This window comes from Tympanuchus pallidicinctus, unplaced genomic scaffold (assembly GCF_026119805.1).
Source record: "Tympanuchus pallidicinctus isolate F22 unplaced genomic scaffold, pur_lepc_1.0 scaffold7, whole genome shotgun sequence".
Taxonomy (NCBI): domain Eukaryota; kingdom Metazoa; phylum Chordata; class Aves; order Galliformes; family Phasianidae; genus Tympanuchus; species Tympanuchus pallidicinctus.
The window spans coordinates 26,080,286-26,101,929 of record NW_026294791.1 but is presented as its reverse complement, the minus strand read 5'-3'; the positions used below and the strand labels follow the sequence as shown (position 1 = coordinate 26,101,929).

General features: G+C 39.1%; 1 protein-coding gene across 4 annotated transcripts in view; it reads left to right on the top strand.

Moving 5' to 3' along the window:
• The window catches only part of RABGAP1L (RAB GTPase activating protein 1 like), a 199,972-nt gene that overhangs the window by 27,452 nt on the left and 150,876 nt on the right, over positions 1 to 21,644 (top strand). For all 4 annotated transcript variants that reach the window (XM_052666174.1, XM_052666175.1, XM_052666173.1 and 1 more), the window contains exons 9-13: positions 370 to 472; positions 2,169 to 2,335; positions 6,307 to 6,451; positions 16,939 to 17,032; positions 20,386 to 20,536. In XM_052666174.1, the coding sequence (XP_052522134.1) occupies positions 370 to 472; positions 2,169 to 2,335; positions 6,307 to 6,451; positions 16,939 to 17,032; positions 20,386 to 20,536 (660 nt within the window). The remainder of the gene's footprint in view (positions 1 to 369; positions 473 to 2,168; positions 2,336 to 6,306; positions 6,452 to 16,938; positions 17,033 to 20,385; positions 20,537 to 21,644) is intronic.

The following is a 21,644-nucleotide window of genomic DNA, read 5'->3' as shown; positions in this document are numbered from 1 at the left end:
CTTTTCCAACCTGAGCGATTCTGTGATACTGTGATACTAGTTTAATTTTTTGAAGTCTCTTATATTCCATCACCCCATAATATTTCTGCTTAGACTGTAGTGACAGACATCCCACCAAAAGCCTCTATTTTAATAAGTATTAAAAAAGTAGGTTAAGCTATCTTTGCCTTCATTTTCTTGTATATAATGTTTCTTCTTTCTTTGCCATTTCCCTATCCATTTTCCTGTCCATTATACCATGTTCTCACTTTGGGTTGTGTTCTCTAACATGAACGTAATGATATTCTTAAATTCCTAGAACTGTTTTACCTCCACACACTCTTGTCTCTTGATCTCTAATGAAGTCCTTTGTTTCTCTTTTATTTCTAGGAATCCATGGGAAAAAGCTCTGATGGGAAGGCTTATGTAATTACTGGACTATGGAATCCTAATGCACCTATGTTTCTAGTACTTAATGAGGAAACACCTAAAGGTAATTTAATCTAACTTATGTGTTTTTTATATGACCTGAGTTTGATGCATGTATTTTTTCCTGGGAATCAGGATGTATATGTCTGAGTACATACACCATCATGCTCTGAGCATCTGTGACTGGAAACAGAACTTTTCTGTACGTACATATGCAACACAGAAATGTGAATAATTGTATGTAGACGTTATGTGTTGCAGGTTTAGAGATATAAGCTGGTGTTTGGCCTTATGTTCCTGCTCCCTGATTATCAGGATTTTTGCTCCCTAAGCACACAGTAGTTTTCCCCATTCAGTAACCAGCAGAGTAGTATAAAACCTAAACGTAGCTGTTGTTTTTCTTTTAACTCGGAGGTGAGCTGATTACAAGTAGCATGACATGACCTTCATCTTTGAAGGAGTGATGCACAGAAGCACTTGCACTTACAGCACACTTCCTTGTTGCTGGAATTGATGTTCTCTGATGTGATATAAAGTTCTAATGCAAATCTGGAGTCTGTTTCCTGTTCCAAGGCAGAGCTCCCATCAGTGGCATAAAAGCACATCTAAGGGTATGCAGTCAGTGTTGCTGTTTTCCTGCTGGTTTTTCAAATCACATTATTTCTGGTAGCATGTAGACTGTTGTGTGAAACTACTTGCTGTGAAGCTTGACACAGTTTCCATTATAGGATATGACTTTGTGTGTGTTGTTGTGTTTAGTTTTTAAACGTGTATTTAGTTTTTAAATGCCTGCTTGCCTCTTTGGCCTGAGAACGTGAGAGCCTAGGTGTTCAAAGCCTGATGTTCAGTGTTTATTTCAAAAAGCTGTGCTTCCTGGCTGGAGGATATCAATTCTGTTTCAAATGGTGGTTGCTACATTTCATAAGTGTTTTCAAAAGGCACAATCTTTTTCTTGCGTTCTAAATCTACAAGATACACTTGAACTATTTCTGCTTCATCTTCTGGTTGATTGTGTATTTTGCTCTACTTTGAATTATGCTTAGGTACAAAGGGAGAAAAAAATAGCATTGCATACTGCTTCTGCAAAGACCATCTGACCCATAGAATGGGAAAGGGGCAGGTGAAACTTCTTTAGTCATAGAATCATAGAATGGTTTGGGTTGGAAGGGACCTTTAAGTCCATCCAGATCCAACTCCTGCTGTAGGCAGGGACACCTCCTGCCAGACCAAGTTGCCCCATCCAGCCTGGCCTTGAATGCCTGCAGAGAGGTGGCATTCACAGCCTCTGGGCAGCCTGTTCCAGTGTTTCAGTGCCCCCACAGTAAAGACTTTCTTCCTAATATCCAGTCTAAATCTACCCTCTTCCAATTCATAGCCATTTCTCCTTTTCCTGTTGCTACCTGCCCTTATAAAAAGTACCCCCCAGCTCTCCTGTAGGCCCTTTCAGGCACTGGAAGGCTGCTGTAAGGTCTCCTCAGAGTCGTCTCCAGGATGAACAACTCCAGCTCTCTCAGCCTGTCCCCATGGTGGAGGTGCTCCAGCCCTCTGATCATCTCTATGGCCCTTCTCTGGACCTTCTCCAACAGCTCCATGTCCTTCCTAGTCCTTATAACTGACAGAGTATGGACATGGAGATAAACAAGGATCTAGAGTGTTCCTTTGAGTTAGTTTTCAATTTGAGCAGCAGCTCACTTGTTTATTGTTTTAAAGAATTTGTTCTTGCCAACTTCTTCTGTACGTGACTTAATTCTGTGTTTCAGATAAGCGTGTGTACATGACTGTGGCAGTGGATATGGTTGTTACTGAAGTAGTAGAGCCAGTGAGATTTTTGCTGGAGACTGTCGTGCGCGTGTATCCTGCCAACGAACGCTTCTGGTACTTCAGCAGGAAAACCTTCACAGAAACTTTCTATATGAAGCTGAAACAGGTATTGCGTGCTCATTTTTTAAACAGAAGTTGGTGCTGGGAATGTTTGTTTTGTTTCTTTTAATTTGGCCTTTATAATGTTGACACCTTTGTCTCAGTAGATTTGTTTTTCTAGAGCTAGTTATTGCTGAAAGGATTAAATGCGTAATTAGGTAGCATGTATTGTTCTTCAGTGCTCTTTGTAAACTGCATCATTATATGTATCATAAGTGATTGGCTTTGTGGGCTGAAACAATTTTAGACATCTGTTGAATTCTCCATAATTTCCTACAATCTGACCTATGTGCAGACATTTGAAGCAAGTCCATTTGACTGGTAAAATCAGGAAATGGCTTTAGCTGACTTTACAATGAGTAACTGGTATCTAACAAAAGGAAATCCTGGGTACTAAGGTTCAAAATCTGAACGTATGCATCTGTAAGGATGTAATCAATTAAAGGCAGTGGTTTAAAGGAGTTAGCTGATTGCTGAGTTTGTTTCAAGGTATCTGAGGAGGTGAGCTTCTCTGTGTTTTTTCAAAAGAGGTACATGAACAATTGTTTGGAAAAAGCAAGTTCAGACACATGGAGAAGTTGTTTTCACACTCATGCTTGCTGATGAATGGATAAAATGCACTAACTTCACATCCTTCACTGCCCTTTGGCAGTGAAGGGCAGGGGCATTGTTGTTTCAATGAGTAAGTTAGTGTTGTTCATACTGGTGACTGTAACCTTAGGAAATGTTGAAAGAAGAGTAAAGAAGTGTTTTTTGCATGCTATTTGTCTGAAGTTCTTTTGTTTGTCTGTTCCTTGGAGTTTAACTTTGAAGGTGTACAAAAACACCCCGCTCTATGGAGGGGAGAAGTGAGGAAGATGAAGCTTAATGCATAGTAGTGTACTCCCTCTGTTAGCTTTCCCAGTCCTGTGTTTGTGCGATTAATGTGCGTTTATCACTTCCTCAAGCACTGAGAGATGCTATATCCATCTCATCTGGTAATGGCTGTAGAATAGCTCCCTATTGAACAGAATGCTAAAGACCCAGTGCTGTGAGCAGTGCAGGGTTGAAATGCATGGTGTGTACGTCTTCCCATCATCAGTGTTGGGTGGTGTACAGCTGCATCCTTATGCAGAGAGCATCGACCTGCTTTCTCCAAAGATTTATGCTGGAGTTTCAGCTCAAAAAATGAGTGGCAGAGGCTACGAGTGTGGTTTGCATTGGAATAATGATCCATCACTTTTGACTAATGAAACCAAATGGGAGTGATTTCATTCTACTGAGCTTAGTGTGAACGTTTTAATTCTCATCTTTCTGTGCGGCTCAGTAAAGGGTCTTGAAAAACAGGCTGTGTACATGGTATACAGAAAAATAGTAACTGTTTAACATCTAGTAAGTAAATCTCATGAAATGCTCTTTATGTAGTTCTAGAAATTAGCACAGTAGCTTGGTTTTCTCACATTTTCTTAAATTCCCTCTTATATGCAAATGTTGAGAGTATCTACATTTTAAATTTAAGGAAAATGCATTTGAAGATGCTGCATTCTCAACTGTTTGATACTCATTTATAATGAACTAAGATTTCCAGTGAATCATTTACAACTATATCATTTTTGAGTAATACGGATGTGTTCTTTTTCCTTTCTCGCCCCTTATAATGTGACAAAACATGCTTGCCTTCTCTCCCTAAAATCCACAAGCTTTTCTTACACCTGTAGAATCCTGAGAAGCTGTTGTGCAGACTTTGAGAAGAGGAACATATTTAATCTTGTTAAACTTTCTCCCAGATGAGGCTCAGATTACGGATGGTACGATCGGTGTGGTTGAGCTGTAGCGACTGTTTATTCATCCAGTTACTGGCTGCACAGCTTGTGTTGCAGCAGCTCTTCCTGCACGTAGCTCTATGAGAGCCCATCCCCTGGGACTGTGCCTCCTCTGAAAGCAGCTATGCAGGTGGCATTGGGATCAGCCACTTGGACACTGTTTGAGAAGGCAGTTGGATTTAAGCAGAACTGCAAGTTGGTAACATCTGCTCTGAAGAGAGGTGGCTTCTCTGTGCAGGACTACGAATCCTGGGCTATAGTTTACCTTCGGATGTAAAATCATGGCTATAATGGTGCAGAGTTACTTGTGTTATGTACAGATGGCTCTTGCAGTCAACCAGAGCACGTGCAAGGCACCAAAAACTTGTCATTTATGTATGCTGCAGCAAAATCCATAGTACCTCATGCCTTACTCCTGCTCAAATAAAAGCTACAGATAATGATGGTGAATAACACTCGGAGGTATCAATTTAGTCAAGTACTTTGTAATTGCATGATAAAAGTGTTCTGTGAAAGTAAAACGGGGATAATGGCTGTAATATCCTGCTGAATGTTTAAAAGAAAATACAGGATATTTATGCCTTCATCCCAAAGTTCATTAAGCACTTTGAGAAGTTCAGTCAGCAAAACTGGCTGCTAATTGGAGCCCCGTGACTGTCTGCTTCTGGGAGTATCAGCTTTAAAGGAGGCAGATCTGAATGATTAATGTCTTTGAAATAGAGTGGGATTCATCAGTACAAAACTGTGAAAGCTGCAGTAGTGCAAGTGTTTAAGCTACGTACCTTAGCAGTGTCAGCAGCTTGCTGGAAATGCCAGTTCTGTTCAGCAGTTCATCTCCAGCAAAGGGTGATATGACGTTGTCTTCCAAATCCTTCCTAATTTTGCATTTGAATCTAATTGAATACACTCTGAGACTGTTTCCTTTATTTTCATGGATAATTTGATGTTCTTAATATCCTCAGAAAATTACCTTATTTGAACTGATTAGATAAGAACACAAATAAGAAAACAGAGTTTTGGTTCTAGTTCATTTACTACAACCATTAGTTTTCAATTTTGTGTAACTCTCTGTGAGTATATTAATCACTGCATGTCACTGAATAATAATTGTTTCCAGAGCTGGAGCTCACAGGAAAAGCTACTGTTGGTTTTCCTTTAATAACTCACACTGCTGCACCCACTGGGATGTTGGTACCTTTTTTCACATCAATGTCCACTGAATGCAAAAGAGGTAAATTAAACTCTGAACTTTTCCACCTGAAAGTAAAACTAAAACCATTTTTCCTCGCTCCCCAACTTTGCCCTGGGAGTTATTGAATTCCCAAAAAGGCAGGTGAAAAGAATAAAAGCTGCTGTTACAGAACAAAGAGCTTTCTAGGGAAAATGCTCTGCCCTCAGTTCTGTATAGTTAAGCACGGCTCTCCAATTGCCAAGGTAATTAATTTGTTAGATTGACACATATATGCAGTTCCTTCAGACACCCACACAGACATGCAAGCTTATATGTACATGTGTGTGTAATGTATAGGTAGTTTGTATGTATATATAATACACGCATATATATTTCAAATAGATAACTGTCAGGTTATTGAAGTCAATTGAAAGGACTGTATTACAGATTCTACTCTGAAATAAAGCTAAATTGTTCTGTTGTTTTTGCTTGAGTAAAACAGTAAAGAGCTTTTCAATTTATGGTTTTAAAAGCATTAGGATTTGTTGCTTTGTTTTCTCTTTACTTACTAAAACCCTTAACTTTTTCCTCTAAGACAGTTGATTCCTGTTTCTGTGTTTATGTTGGTTACCCTATTTTTTTTTTTTTTCCCTGCTTCTTCTCTCATCTTTTATTTTGCTGCATTTTCTCCTTGCCCTCATCTCTATATTTAAATGGGAAAGGTTTTTGAGCATGGTAATTAAAATGGAAGCGAAGAGACAGCATTGGAAATAATTTTTTTTTTTTTTTTTTATTTGCATCTTTGGACCATAAACCTCAGAAGAGAAACATAGCTGTATGTTACAGCCAGCCTACATATGCCATTGCAGAGGAGTCTGAGGCAGTCTTGCCCAAACTATTATTTAGCTGCAGTAAGAAATTTGTGTGTTTTCGGTTGATTTTGGCATACTATTAGAGTTGGAATTGTCAATGGGGGGTCCTAACAAATGCACCTATTTGCTTTAGTCTGAAGGAAAAAGCCATACCAGCGCTGGGGATCCCATTTATGAAGTTGCCAGCCTACAGAGAGAGTCTGCAAGAGAAGAGCAGCTGCTGAGCCCAGCAAGTGGAGGGGGCCCTGTATCATCCCAGGAAGATGAAGCAGAAGAAGGTAAGAATAAATAAGCAAGCACTTGTAGTTTCTGTAGACAGTACCATGATATTTTTGCTGATTGCTTACTCAATTCTTCCTGTTTGTGTCTAATAGAAATACAGCTGTTCTGGGCAGCAGGTTCACGCATAACTTTCTTCTAGCGGCAGTTTGTTGAGCAATTTTTTTTTTAGCAAGTATTTTTGCCAACCCTATTATTTAGAGTTCTTCTAATAGCAGCATCAGACTATACATTGATGTTTTTCTGTATGCTTCAAAATTTGTTACTACTATACTTGTGCTCTGCTAATGTGGTAGAAAACCTTTGCTAGAGTGTTTTTCATCTGATCGGAAGCCATTTGCCTTTGTGCTGCTAAAGAATAGCATTGGAATGGCTGGCTGTAAATGCCTGTGTGCAGGAAAAGAACCAACAGGGTAACAGTCTCATAAAGGGAATTCTGCTGCCCATCATCTGTATGGCAAGCATGTGATTATGAGTTTTTTTACACTTACAAATCAAAATACCTCTAGGTTCAGTTGGCGAGTGCATTGTGGATTGCTGCTGTCAATGGACACGTAGTATTTGCCTTCTTCCTCCAAGGCTAATGGTTGTTCAGAGTTTTTCTCTTGTTTTTGGAAGCCCTTGGCCTGTTGCAGTCCCTTTGTACCTGAAGGTTGGCTTATAGCCTTCAGAACAGGCTCTCAAGGGGCCTTCTTTCATTAGGACATCCAACCTTCCAGAACTCGTGACAGTTTTATGAAGTTACACTTGAGATTTCTGGCACTGTTCTGTCAGTACTGTAAAAAGTTTTGCTTATTACAGTGGAAAAATTCCTTCTAGATTCATACTTGATTGTAAATAGTTGAATATCAGTTTATGCAGTGGGAGTCAGAACCCTGTGGTTAACACAGGAGCAGCAGATACATTTACTCCTTTCTGTTTACAAACCAGAAAACCCTAATCCACGGTGACACCATGCTTAAAAAAACATAGCTAACTGATCTTTGAATTCGGCAGGGTGGCTGTTGACTATCACTGTCATTCTATTATCAATTCTAAAAAGCAAAAATAACATTATCTCGAATGCAACTTTTGTGTTAAATTGTTACTTGAGAATGCCTTACTGTTTATAGCAGGAATTATTTCAGATTGACCTTTGGGTCTTTTGGTTCAGTGTAGTGAAGCTCAACATTTATGGGTATTCTTTTCCCTGCTGGATGTTTGTGCACTGGCAGTCAGAATGCTTTCTAGAGCTTGTTAGATAGGATAGGACTCAAATAATAACTTGATTTTTTTTTTTTTTCCCCCTCCATATTTCTTCTCACCAAGAAGAGTAAAAATGCTATTGTAGAATTTGATGAATATAGCTTAATTAGTTATAACTAATAATAAGCTATTGTCCTCGTGGTGCTATTACAAAGCAGCTATATTTTATTATAGGGTGTGAGTTCATATGAGGCATGAACCGAAGTTTAACTTTGGTTTAGCTTCCTAATGCTGGTTTCCGTATTATAAATGTGGATTACATCCTAAGAGAAGACATAAAAATACCATGATGTGACTCTGTTCTCATGGAAACTGCATTTAGAACTATCTGCTTAGAAGTTATCTATCCTAGTGGATATGCAGGTTAAATGAGTCACTGCCAGTTGTTCTAAATAAATCTCTTCATTCTTTTTCTTTCTTTTTCTTTTCAGGGTACTAATTATGATGATGGAAAAAAAACCTTGAGTTTACAGTCTTAGCCTTGGAAGAAAGCTTTTTCTTTTCTTTAATATTAAGGCTCTCTGGCCTCGTAGATTTTTTTCTGCTTGCTCCAATGGCAAGTTTGCATTATAAAGAATATTAGATAGACCAGAGGCTGCCGTACCTATTTACAGATATTGAGGATTTTTCTCTCTTTTTATATATATTTAAAGGCACATACTGCACTCGTAGAGAACGTTAATTTAGTTTAGAAACACTGCATTCAAGTTTGGTTTGTGTAACGCTGTGAGAATGCATGACCCATTTGTAACTTACCTGCTTTCTATGTACTCCGTGCACACAGTTGGTGAGATGTCATATGTTGTGAGTATATGAATAAAGGTTATCTTCATAAGAAGGCATTTTTTTCAATATTCTTGTTCTTTTTATTTTAATGAAAGGCCAAACATATTTTCCCTGTATATTATTCTTAGCTTTTACTCTTCTTTTTCTTTCCATTTTAGCTTCTTTCTTTACATAGTTTTTTCAGTTGAAAACTAACGTTTGCGAAGATTGTGAAGTAGCTTAGAGATCTTGTAGGTAAACTTTTTTTTTTTTTTACTTATTTATAGTGTAGTAGATATTTCTGGCAACTCTGCCATCTAAGGTTCACTGCTCTGGAGATAGCATTTTTAAAAACATTAATTAATATTAGTGATTCCTTGTCAAAATCTGGACTCTGAAGTACACTCCTTAGTAAGAAATGTTCTCTTAAATTCAGGTTTAAGCTTAAAAGAATTAAATATCTGATGAGAAAATTCTTGCTTTCTGGAAAAGCTTCAAAAAAAAGATTTAAGTATCAATTTTCATCCATAAGCAGAAAACTGCATTGCTAACATGGAATTCTGAGTATGACCTGGTAAGAAGTGCAGAGCACTATTGGTTGAACTGATCCTCCTCAGTTATTCTGTGAGCCGAAGCACTGGAGAAAAGTTCTTTCTGGCAGAAGGATTTGCAAGGAGAGCATACAAAGGGGAAGAATAAGTTGGCTTCTTTTAGCAGGAAGCCTTCCTTAGATGATAGATGGAATCCTGACCTTTCTATGACTCTAATGTTTTTTTTCTTTTTAAAATAATCAAACTTTGCAGGAGAATACTAGACAGCTTTTTGGGTTTTGTCTTCAATTAGAACGCTGTTAAGAGGTTAAGGGTCATTGTAAATAAGAGCAGTTGTGTTTAGAACCACAAAATACTTTGTGTTTCCAGAGTCTTTAAACTGACTGCAAGTAAGCTGAAGTCTTTTGCTTATGTTTTATGTGGTCTCAAGTGCCTGGTTACTAACTCTTCTCCCAAGCTATCCATTAGACTCAGAGTAAACACAGGGTACTTAGCACACATTCCAAAACAGGTAATTGATGTTAGGTGAAGGTTAACGTGCTTACCAAGTCTCTGGAAAGAAGATGGAGGATGAGTTGCAAACGGGCTTTAGAACCACCTGAAATGACCTCCAGGAATGCAGTAATGTTTGTGGGTTTTATTTACTGCAACAGTAGATTTCTTGATGTTCAAAGATGCTTCATTTCTGACAGCTGGGATCCAGTTGACAACGCAGTACCAGCAAGAGGCCTAGTGAGATGTGTTTGGAGTTGAATAATTTTCTCTTTTAGTAAGGAGAAGTTTACATAAATATCAAGCTGTAGGAGTAGGAAAGGGCAGCAGAAGAGAAGAAATAACAAATAAGGTAATGCTTCCTCTGTGTTCTATCTGCCTCAGCTCTTAAGTACAAAGGGAAGTATTAAACAATAGAGAAATTAATGTGTGAGGTATGGAAATTGACTTTGGAGATAGTGAAATTTGACTGTGAAAATGAAAAGATAGAGGAACTCTGAAAGCTTCAAAGAGATCTGAGGTAGTAATGTTTTTTGGGCAGCCCAGGAAGACTGGATGGGTAGGGTGATTGAGGAGTGGGCAATGCTAAGTGATCAGAGCTGATCGTTGAGGCTAAATTAAGATGCTGGGTCAAAAGTTGTGAGTGGTTAGAAGCTGTTCTCAGGAACTGAAAAGGCAGAAGAATAGAGGAGGTGACATTTTAGGAGTTAGTAGAGCTATTCAAAGTATTTTGTGATAAAATAGGGCTTATGATCAGGGAGAATGTGAGCAAACGAAGATGATGAGTGAGAAGAATGACATTAGTACTATGGAAATAATCAACTCTGCTTTTTCACCCATATTAAAAATAACTTTATGGAATTCATAGGAAATGTTTCTTGTATTATCTCAAAACACAGAGTAATAATGCTGGGCCCTAAACAAGATGACACTGAATCTGCTTTGGAGTATTTTTGTTAATGCCATGAAAGTGAACTAAAATTTAACAAATCCTACATTTATTAAGCTGTTTTTCTGTTTGACAGATACTAGTTAACCTTTGCTTGAAGTTCTGTCAGAGAGATTCTTAAAACACAAGTGCTTGAAGAAATGTGAATCTGTAACTTCCAAATGGAAACAGTCTTGATGTCATCTGATGGACTGCACTGTACATTGTCTTGGGTTGTCTTGCCTTAGGAGTTAACTTCTGTTATTAAAATTGTTGTGTTAGATGGGATGTGATCACTTTGTTAATGTATATTTTAGCAAACAAAAGATGCAGAGGACTTTTCTTATTTTGCACTGGATGATGGAAGATGTTATTGATAGTTACAACCATATTCACATTTATTCATGCAAGTATGGACTTTCCATTAAAAAGGCAAATATTTAAAATGGCTTCAACTTGGAACATTTCTGCAGTTTCAAATGAAGTACTGATTGTGATGAAATTGCAAGGTTGTACGTGAAATGGAAACAACCCTGCGATTCCCCAGTTTTCCATTTCAGTTTTAGAGGTAAATATCGAATAGGGAATTAATGTGCAAATGCTGAAGCTGAGTCGCATTGAATGGTGAGTTGCATTGTCTTAGAACTGTGACAGCATCTCACACTTGATTTTTTTTCTTGCATGTTCTCGAGGATGTCAGTTTTCAGACAGCACAGTACATGTGGAAGATGTTTGTATTTACAAGAATACCTCCGCTGAGCAGCGCTGAGTTGGCTTTGTCATCTGTGTGGGAGCAAAACTACTGAACTGAAGCTCTTTTATTCAGCTTCAGGCACTTTTACATCGCATATAGAGATGTTGTAGTGGTCCACTTGTGTATTTGCTACAGAAGGGTAAAATCTTTGCACGCTTCTGCACTCAGACTTGGATGAAGAGTTGAGGTTTACTGCTGTGAATTTTAATTTTGTTATACGACAGTAAGTCGGTGCCTATGTACGAACATAGGTGTGATGTGGAACTGAGGGATTTTTTATTGTTTTGAGAAGAAAACAGCAGCTTGGCTAGTCATTTCACTGCATTGATGGGGTTGTTCCAAAGTGGAGATGTAGATGCTGAGAGATACTGCACAGGCTGCATTACTTGTGTGAGAGCTGTTCTTGTGTGCAGGCTGAATGTGAATGGCAGTGAAGGACAGGCATGATTTCCTCCACTTCTTTCAGTGCTTATCAGATGCAGGCTTTCATTTTTGTGTTTGCTCTCTGTGCACTCCAGCAGTGAGACGTAAATTTTCTTCAAGTCTTTTATGTAACTCAAATACTAACAGAACTCTGTTGTGAACAGAACTCAGTGCAGGTTTTCTTCATTTATATTCTAAATCTCTTTTTTTTTTCTGATGCTGATCGTTATTTTTCCTTCTGACTTAGGAAACGTGCTGTATTTGATTAATTTCCTGTTGTAAATTTTCTGAGGATCGTCATTTCATAAATGTATGATTTAAAAGGCATTTTGAGGCTTTTTACCTTCATCAGAATATTTTGTAATGCATTGATAACTTGAATCTTTCTGAAAGTCTGCTTTATTTAATATTAGAATCAACTCTATGACCTAAACTTTGTTTCCCTCTTGTCTTCCCTGGCAAAACTATAGCTCGTGCTCTGTATAATTTCCTTTTGCCTTATAAATGGAAACTTGCTTTTTTTGTGGCCTTTCTCATGATCGTCTTTCATTTCTAATGTATGGAATGATTCCACACAAAGTCTCTATCTTGTTGCCCTGATGATACGCTGCCAACGTCACCCCTCCCTTCATTTTTGTTCTTCTCCTACATAATGATCGAACTCCTCATTTTTGAATTACTCCCATTCTATTCCCACCTATCTTTACAACTTAATTTCCTTCTCCTACAAGCTGCCCTGCTCAGGCTGCTCCAAGTGTATTATTTTTCAGTTCCACCTACTCTTTATTTCACTTGTAACAGCTTCTCAATTAAAACCCATTAAAAATCCTTTTTTCTTCTTCACACCCCACCTGTTCATTTTTTTTTTTCTGCTATACTCATGCGTTTTCACTCACTTTAGATTGTACTTATTTGCTTGTGTGCTGAACTCTTGGTATCAACACTGTAGTTTTCTAATTTATTTGCATTTTGTGTCAACATATTAGTCTGACTTCTAAAGCACTGCTGTACTTCAAGTGATCTAGTAGGCTTCTTTCAAGGGGAGCAGAGCTGCTTTCTCAAAAGTTAGTTCTGTCTGTATCTGTAATGTTTGTTTCGAACAGGGATAAAAGAAGAGTGTGGTTTTAAAGGTAACTTTTAAGAAAAATGAAAAAAACCCAACCAAATCCCCCTCATTTGCAGTTAAAAAATAAAATAACAAGGTCATAAACACTCAAGCCTACTTAACACCTATTTTTTTGTTGACAGGAGCAAGAGTTCTTAACTGGCATCTATTCCCTTATGCCAAAAATGAACAATTCTGATACACAAAGCTGCTTGCTTTTTCCTAAAAGTCTGCCAGGAACCTGAGGAGGTACAGGAGGATAGCATGGTGCTGTCAGAATACATAAAGGGAAGGAAAAGGCCAAGACTTTGTTTGCAAGTGTGTGTGTGTTTTATTCCTGTGAGATGCTAGGTTATGATCAAGAGAGAGCATCTGCATGGTTCTTCTGTACTGGACACATGAGGTCTTGGTGTTTTGTTTGAACGTGGCTCACTGGGAAAACACAGACATAATACATACATAAATACGTACATAAAGTGGAGAGAGGCTGGAGGAAGTAGTCAGCAATGAGCAGAGGCACTGAGGACGTGTCTTTTGAGAGAAGAAATGGGCAGACAGATTCTTTTTTAACGTGAGATATGTTAAAATTGTTTTTAAAATTGTCTACTCGGTTTAGGAGAAAAAACAATTGGTTAAGTTGGAGAAAGAAAGCATTGAGAACTGGGAGAGGTGAGACCACGAGCTACAGTAGGAAGGGCTTGGAATGAACTTGGGGGAGTAACTGGAAGTCTGTCTGTTAACAAGTGTCTGCAGGGGGCTGTGTGATCCAGGCCTGTGTTTTCTGTGGTCAAGTTGAAAAAAGAGCAGCTTGGATAACCTACCTGAGCTCTCTTGTAAGGCTTGTTGAACGCTCCACGGTGGTCTTGGGAGGTAGTCAAAACCTATTCTGGTTTTGTCCCACTAAAAGTAGCTTTTCAGGTTATGCCTCTGCTATGTGGAAGGCAGAGCACGTCAGGAAATGTTTTCCAAATGGTTAGTTACCAAGTATAAAGAGCCCAGCTTTATTTCTCATGGAATGGTAAAAGGTCTTTCTAAGGGCACTCTACAGGATGGAGTCTGTCTTTTAAAGGCAGAAAAATGTTATAGTTGAGCCTGGTCAGTAAAGGATTTTAACTTAATAGATGAAATGAGCGCTGGGCCTCTTAAAGTGCAACTCTCTGTGCCCTCTTCAAAATAGGCTGCTCAAATAATGAATGATGAGGTAGTTCCTTCCCCAGCCCCAGTGATAAATCTGTACAGGCTTCAAGATCTCTCATGCAAATTGTGTCCAGTTTGGGGCTGCACAGTACCAGACAGATGCTGACACTGCAGTGAAGGTCACCAGGCTGATCAGAAGGCTGCAGCACATACTGTGCTGGGATAATTTAAAGGTACTGTGTTTATTGAGGATGGGAAACAAAACTTATCCAGAGGAGAACCTTACTGTTATCTACAAGCACTGCATCAGGAGTTGAAGATGGAGCCATGCTCTACTCAAAGTTCCACAGTGACATGCCGAGAGGCAGCAGATATCAAGTGTGGGGAATTCTAATTACCTAATGGGATGTTTTTAAGCCGTAATCATTGTTCAAGCAGTGGAACGGTTTGTTTAGAGAGATTCTGGAATCATCTTTCTTGACAATCTTCAAGACTCCACTTACTCTCAAGCCCCTGAGTGACCTAATCTAACTAGAGCTGCTTGGAGCGGAAGGTTGGACCAAGTGATCTCCAGAGGTCTTTTCCAACCCAAGATATTCTCTGATTCTGTGCTGTAACCATGCAGAGTGATGCTGGCTATTTAAATTCAATTCTTTGGGCTTGCATTAAAGTGAAACTTGGAATTTAGGCAGCTGTTTTGTGGGATGTCCATGCACAAAGTAAGAGCGTGCACTGCGTTAAAAAAAGAGACATTATTGGCTGTAAATATCCTCAGGGGCCACGTGTGTTGCACGCATTCACAACCCAGCCACACCAATCTGCTTCCTTGCCAATCTTTGTCCTCCTGTTCTGCTGAGGTGTGCATTCAGATTTGCATCTGAGAGCTTCTGAGAGGGCAGGACATAAAACCAAGAGAAAAATACATGATACATCCAGAGGAAGGGTTCTATTGCATTCCCTGCAGAATCAGACAGGATAAAACTGCTTTGGCTAATGCTGCTGGCTTATAGATGCTATACAGTGTGGGGGGAAAAAGGCACGCTTCAGGGAAGAATTTGTACAGCTAAAAATTCCTCCCAGGATCCATTTTCTTTTCTTTTTTCCTTAATTTATACCGAAGGGATTGCATAGATCAGAGCATGTGAAAAGTCTTCAGAATGGAAACGAAGTAGAGATTTTTAAAACTGTTTATTCTCCACCCTTTGCCCTGTTCTATTTTGAAATTTGACGTTAGTGTCTTTTGAAAGGGAGCATATGGCATTTCTAATTAAGGCCTGTGATTTTCTGACATACAACTGAATAATGCATTCCAACTACCGTGAAGCCTTCCAGATGAAAGAGTTTCCAGGGCTGAAGCACTGTAGCTTTGTGCTGCATCTGATTGGGATAATTATGCTTTGTAACACTGATCTCCTTAGGAGCTTTGAAGGATGTTGTGTAGCATACTGACCTGGTGAGGGAAGGAAGGCTTTCCTGCATTGGCTGGTGTTGATGTTCCTTGGTAAGCTTGTGCTTGAATCAGATAACAACCCAGAAGTATTAAGTGTAGCTTCTTTTCTAAGTGCTTTAGTATGGTAAGAATTTGATGAGAATTTAGTTAAAATGATCCTTCTGTTTGTTTATTTTTACATCCCCATGTTTCCATCTCCAACTTTAGTGTACATACGAAGGTTTGCGAGCCTTTAGAATTAGGAGCTTTTTGTCCATTTAAAATGTTTTTGTTTTTTTTTTTTATTGTCATCTAATGTGACATACAAACAACCTTACTGGTTCCAAAACACAAAACCAACCTATGTTTAAATACTTTGCCATGCAATTAAAAAACAAACAAACAAACATTTGTTGTGCTGTTGTACGTGCACAGCATTTTTGTCATTAACTGTCCTTGAAATACAGTTATCTTTTGTCCTTGTGTTTTGTTACCAGATTCAAAACCTGACAATGTTTCCATTACTGACTTGCCTTTGGCAATTGCTGAGAGTAAACAATAGAAATGTGTAATTGAAGTCTGAATGACAGGGATGAAGATGTAGCTCCTTGAGATAGCTCCAGAGCAAGCTCAGGCATTCTGACACCTGAGCTGTCTGTACTCTGAGGCCTCTGAGGATAACGGGGCTGTTTCAGTGCCCCGTTTCATTTGGACTGGATTTCACTAACAAAGGTGCTGAGAGCTGCAGACCATTTAAATTTTAGTGTTGTCAAAACTGTACTCGTTTTTAATTTTCAGCAGTGTTTTCTGCAGATAACACTAGAAAAAGCCCAGAATAGCTGCAAAGCCATGATCGCATCAGGAGCTGTTCTAAGAAGTTCCCATTCACTGTAGTGAGCAGCTGCATAGGCTTCCAAAACGCTTCAAAACTGGCTTGTTACTGTCTGTTTGAGCCTACTATCCTAAGCTCATGCTATCTTCTTGAGTTGTGTGTGTTAGTCATATATAATGGCACGTATTCCTGCACAAGTCATTTGTTCTGATACTTAATTTGCTGCTTTTCCATCTGAAGCATTCTGTTCCTTGCCGTGTGACCTTTAATGTGGCAGTGTCATTTTTACTGCACTTTGAGCTTATTTTGTTAAAAAAATAATTTCATTGCTCTGAGCAGGCTTTTGGAGAGCACTGTGCCACATGAGAGCAGAATGCCACGGAAAGGATGGATGTAATGAAGTGGTGTTATTGTCTGTGTTTTGCAAGAGAGTTCTTTTTATGTGAAACTCAGAGTGGATGTGACTTTTAGATAATTTTACATTGTGAAGTATCACTGAATGAAGAGCTGATTGCCTTGAATCTTTTCTCATGTAATGCTTTTCTGCATCTCAGCCCTTTCTCTCATAACAGCCCTGTCAATTCTTCTGTAGCCTTGTCTTTTAAACTTTATGGTGACTTTACTAATACATTTATTTTGTCAAATCCACCAACCATTCTTTACAGTTCCACTAATGCTATCTATGTCTCTTGCTTGTTTTGAAGCTGATAAGTGACAAGAATTTGTCTGACACATTTATGTATGCGTCCTTAATGTCTGTTCTTTTTTTGGTAAATCTGTGCATGCTTTTGTTTTCTTGTTTGTGTCTTTGTTTTTATTTTGCAGAGAGTGATAATGAACTCTCCAGTGGCACTGGTGATGTGTCAAAGGATTGTCCTGAGAAGATTTTGTACTCCTGGGGAGAATTACTAGGGAGATGGTAATGCTTCTTTTTTATATACATAAAAATATAGATTTTAAGCATTAATTTTTTCTTTGTTTTTGAGCCTTATATGGAATATATATATATAATATGCAGGAAGCTTGAAACTCTCTGCTTTACAGGAGAGCTGCTGTGGCTGAGGTACATTGCATTGAATTGTTTAGGAAGCTCTTCCTTTTCTTCTTTCATGTGCTTTGTATCAGCACAAGAAATTCTGGAAGGACTGTGACCCTCACTGTAAACTGTTTCTGGTGAAGAGTAAGATGATTTGTAAGCCTGGAGCAGCATGAATTCTGTGCTTTAATTTCTGTGCTTTAATTAAGCACAGCAGTGTATGTTTTGCCAAGAGAGAAAAAGACAGTGAATTTGCTGCTTCTGCAGGACCTTATGCTGTTAGCAAATGCCAGAACCACTTACTTGGTTTTGTCTTTATAAGTAATAGCTCATACTGCCTGGGTCAAATATAATCATAGGTTCTTAACCCCAAATTGGCACAGTTGGTTCTTCCCTGCTCCAAAAAGAGCTGAAAAACGTTTTAAGGCTTCGTAAGATGCTTTCCCTCTTTACTTGACTACCTTGTCTGTTTGGAGATGAAACAACCATTTATTGCAGATCTTAGATGTAAGGGACACCTTGTGGAAAGGCCACCTCGATGAGACACCACCGAGTTCTCAGCAGAACCCCTCCTTCCTGCCTTTGTTTTCATCATTTCTCACCACATTTTGAGTGCTGAAGAAAATGAGGAAGTGTGTGGAAATTGATTGATCCCTGTACACAGGTGCCTTCCTCCTCTGGGATGGCTAGAAACAGATCTGCTCTGGAGCTATTCAGGACTATCTAAGGCTTGTTCTAAAGGCCATCCCAAAGAAAGAATTTATAAATGGTTTGAAATCTTACATCTGGCACCACAAAACCAATGAGCCACTTAAGTCAGAGGATCTTTTGGTGGTCAGACATCCCAGTTGCAGTAAGTTAGATACAGGATGAGAAATGAGATGTCCCAGTTAGCTTGAAGTCTAGCAGTAGCATTTTCTTTAGCAGAGTCTCATACAGTATTCCCTTTTGAGATGAATTGAAATACATAAAGGACTTGGATTCTTAAACAGCGTTATGTTACATTTTAAGAACAAAACCTGGAAAGCGTAACATGAAAAAATTTTGACAATTTGAAATGTTTTAAACAGTGCACCATATGCTAAAGGAGTATCTGTGTGCTTGTAGAAAGCGTAAAGAAATAAATAGGAACGTTTTCACTTGGGGAAGTGGTGTGCCCATTTGCCTTGTAGGTGAAAAATTCCTTGCATTTTAAATTCTCCATGTCAGTTAATTGAAATGTCACTGTAAGCTCATGGACTGAGTCAGCAGAAACATTGCTCCAACAGTCTCCTTCAAAGGGCACGGCAGAGCAAGGAATAATTGCACAAGAAGATGCGGTAAGCAGTTGGAAAGCAGTGGAATGCTTTTAATTTATTTCACAAAGCCTATTCCTCACTACATCTTAAAGTTGCTAAAGTGTTACTGCTGCTGTGAAGCTATCTAAATACATGTCAGCTGCAGTAATGTACTGTGGCATGCTCAGTTCCTGATAGTGAGCATGACGTGATGAGGTGCTGTAACATGGAAGGAGCATCTCCCTTAGTGGCTGCTGGAGGTTATTAGTATTGTTTCTTAGCATGACTCAGCACACCCCTGTGATGTTTATATGGGAATGTTCCTTTTTAGCTGCTGATTTTATCTTATCTACTTGCTGACTCATTAGCGAAGGCTTTGTGTTTTATATACAATGCATATGACCAGATCCACTTAATAACCAAGCTAATTTGATATGAAGTGTACAGTGAATAGTTTGTATTTGCAAAATTTAAAGTCTCCATTGTACTTTATACCTGGATGTATGCTTCATCATACTGTAGCTATTTAGAGTGTGTGACTCTTTTAATCTGTGAATATTGTCTTTGCTTTCAAACTTCTTCCTGTCATGGCACTACTAATGTGCCCTGCCTCAGAATATACCAGAAAAAGGAGCAGGGCCTGGCAAGGCCTTCGTTTTGGCTGACTGAATGATGAAGTTTGAAGTGACTTCTGTTGCACCGCATGCTTAAAATTAAAGCGAATCACTGTTTTTAAAAGCATTATGCATAGAAAGTCATGCCTTCCGGCCCGTCCCCGGTGTCACAGTGATTTGAGACAACGGGGGTATCATGGATACCATCCTCTGAGTATGGGACCAAGAACATTGTTTAGAGTGGCTTTTAAATGGAAACAGCAGTGGAAAACTGTTCACGTCTTAATGAGCTGCTTCAGAGAATGAGTACTCCAAACATTTATATAAAATTGAGGGTCAAATTATGGGTTATTTAATTAAATGGCAGCTTGCTAGCATTTGGCTAAACTGTAGCTCTTAGTATTCTCCTGCCAGTAGAACTGAAAAACATAACAATGGTCAAAACAATAACAAAGCAAATTCCTGCAAGCATTTTGTACCTTAGCAAGAGTAGCATCAATTCACACGGCCTTCTTGCTGCACTGTTAGGAAAATTGTCACAATAAATCAAACCGAGGTTTAATCTACAGCAGTAAACACCATTATCTCAGAAAGGGTTTTTAAATATCTGTGTCTGAACGCTGTGCAGTGTTGTACGTGCAGTTGTTTTATCCTGAAGGCATGGGCTCAGTTGTGAAAAATACCCTGCCTTCAGTATTCGATCTGTGTGGTTGCAGCCTCCTCACATTTATGTGTGCCCACTTCTGAGGGTTACTGACATGGTGCTGGGGGCAGGGAAGAGCCAGCCTGGTGCTGCAGCATGGCCTGGTGGCTGTGCAGCCTCGTGGGCAGCTGTGCTTGGGGTGCTGGCATTTTAGCAAGCTGCACGTCAGGGCTGCTGTGCAGTTTGCTGTGTGCTCATGGAGCGTGGGGTAAGAGCAGGACTGCAGATCTTTCTGTTAGCACTTAAAGTCACCTTCTGATTGCTCCCAGAATGTCATTCCCTATGCAGGGAACTTATGCTAAACATACACGTTGCACATACAGTTTAGTCTTCCCTTTCAATTCAGTTACTTTTTTATTGACCAGTTTATTGACCAGTTCAGTTTCTACAGTTTATTATTTTAATTCTCATTACCAATTCTCATCTTCCCTGGCATAACTTGGGAAACCACTATATTTTGCCATTGGTTCTCGCTGTAAATCCTTGCTTCCCATCTGATGAATACTAGTTAGTATGACCTGTGGAAGAAATGTTTATAGCTGATGACTCTTAGTTTTCAGAGCACTATTGGAAAGCTTGAGCTCTTTTTGTCTCACTTTCTGTTCACGTAATGTAACAGGTGAACGGTTCTCTGTTTCTCAGGCACAGTAACCTTGTGGTGAGACCCAACGGATTGTCCACACTGGTGAAAAGAGGAGTTCCCGAGGCACTGAGAGCAGAGGTTTGGCAGCTGCTGGCAGGATGCCACGACAATGAGGCAATGCTGGATAAATACAGAATTCTCATCACAATGGTAAGTGATTTTTTTTTCCCCTTCTCTTTTTTGAGGAGTTAAAATGAATTCTACATTTTATTACAATTTTATTCGATGGCAAAGTAGCAGAAGAGTGGAGCGTTTTGGCTTGTTTGAAGCAACTGAAGTTGTGATGGTGACTTTACCTCCTGCCAGGGGTACCTGCTGAATGACATTAGCGACAGAAACTGCTGACCTATATCTGCAGTAATACTTGACATTTCGGCTTTCTGATCTCTTGCTGAGATGATAATAAGCACATCAGCTTCTTGTCCAGGTGTTTGCTTTTTGAATTCATACCTTTGTTTTTCAGCAGTTTCTGTTTACTCTGTGTCTTATTTTCTTGCTTTTTAGTAAGAAATAAGAATACAAACTTGAGTGGTTTTTATTTTGTTGTTTAAAAAGAAATTCAGAAATATTTTCCTTAAGAAAAGACCAGTCTCCTTGTGGTACAGATGGTTTGAGAAGACTGCGTCAGTAATGTGTTCCTATTCCACACATTAATGCTACCAGTGCAGTCAGTGAGCGCTTGAAGTTGTCTGTGGTGTTGTCCCAGACTGCTTATAGCTGTAATGTAAAGATTGAGAACCACTGGGTTATGCTGGCAAAAACTTTGTGCAGTGTGAGTAGGTTCACTTACTGTGATTCTACAATTCACCGCAGGGTGCTCACACACTTTGAGGGGGAAAAAGAGCAGTATCGAGAATGGTCACAATGGCACAAATAGGTGAATATACTTCTGTATGTTGATCAAAGAAAATGTTGGATTCATTGTATGGAGAATGAATCACATGTCCACAGAAAAGTTCTGGGGTAGAGATTGTTAGTAAATGCTTCCTTTCATAATCTTGTGACATCTTTTTGATGCTTGTCCTGTTTGTCTGACCTACCAGCTTTGTCGGTCAAGTTTAAAAAGTCCCAGTGTGAGATCTGCCATCATGACTCCTTTTTCCTTTACCAATTAATAGAGTTATTTTGACGGTGTACATTTTTCTTTTTGAAGTGGTACTTGGGTTGTATTTTCCTTGGAAACCATTCGCAGGACATCTGTCAGCTGTATGTTGCATCAAAGCCACCTCCATTATTTTTCTGCTTGCTTTCCAAAAGT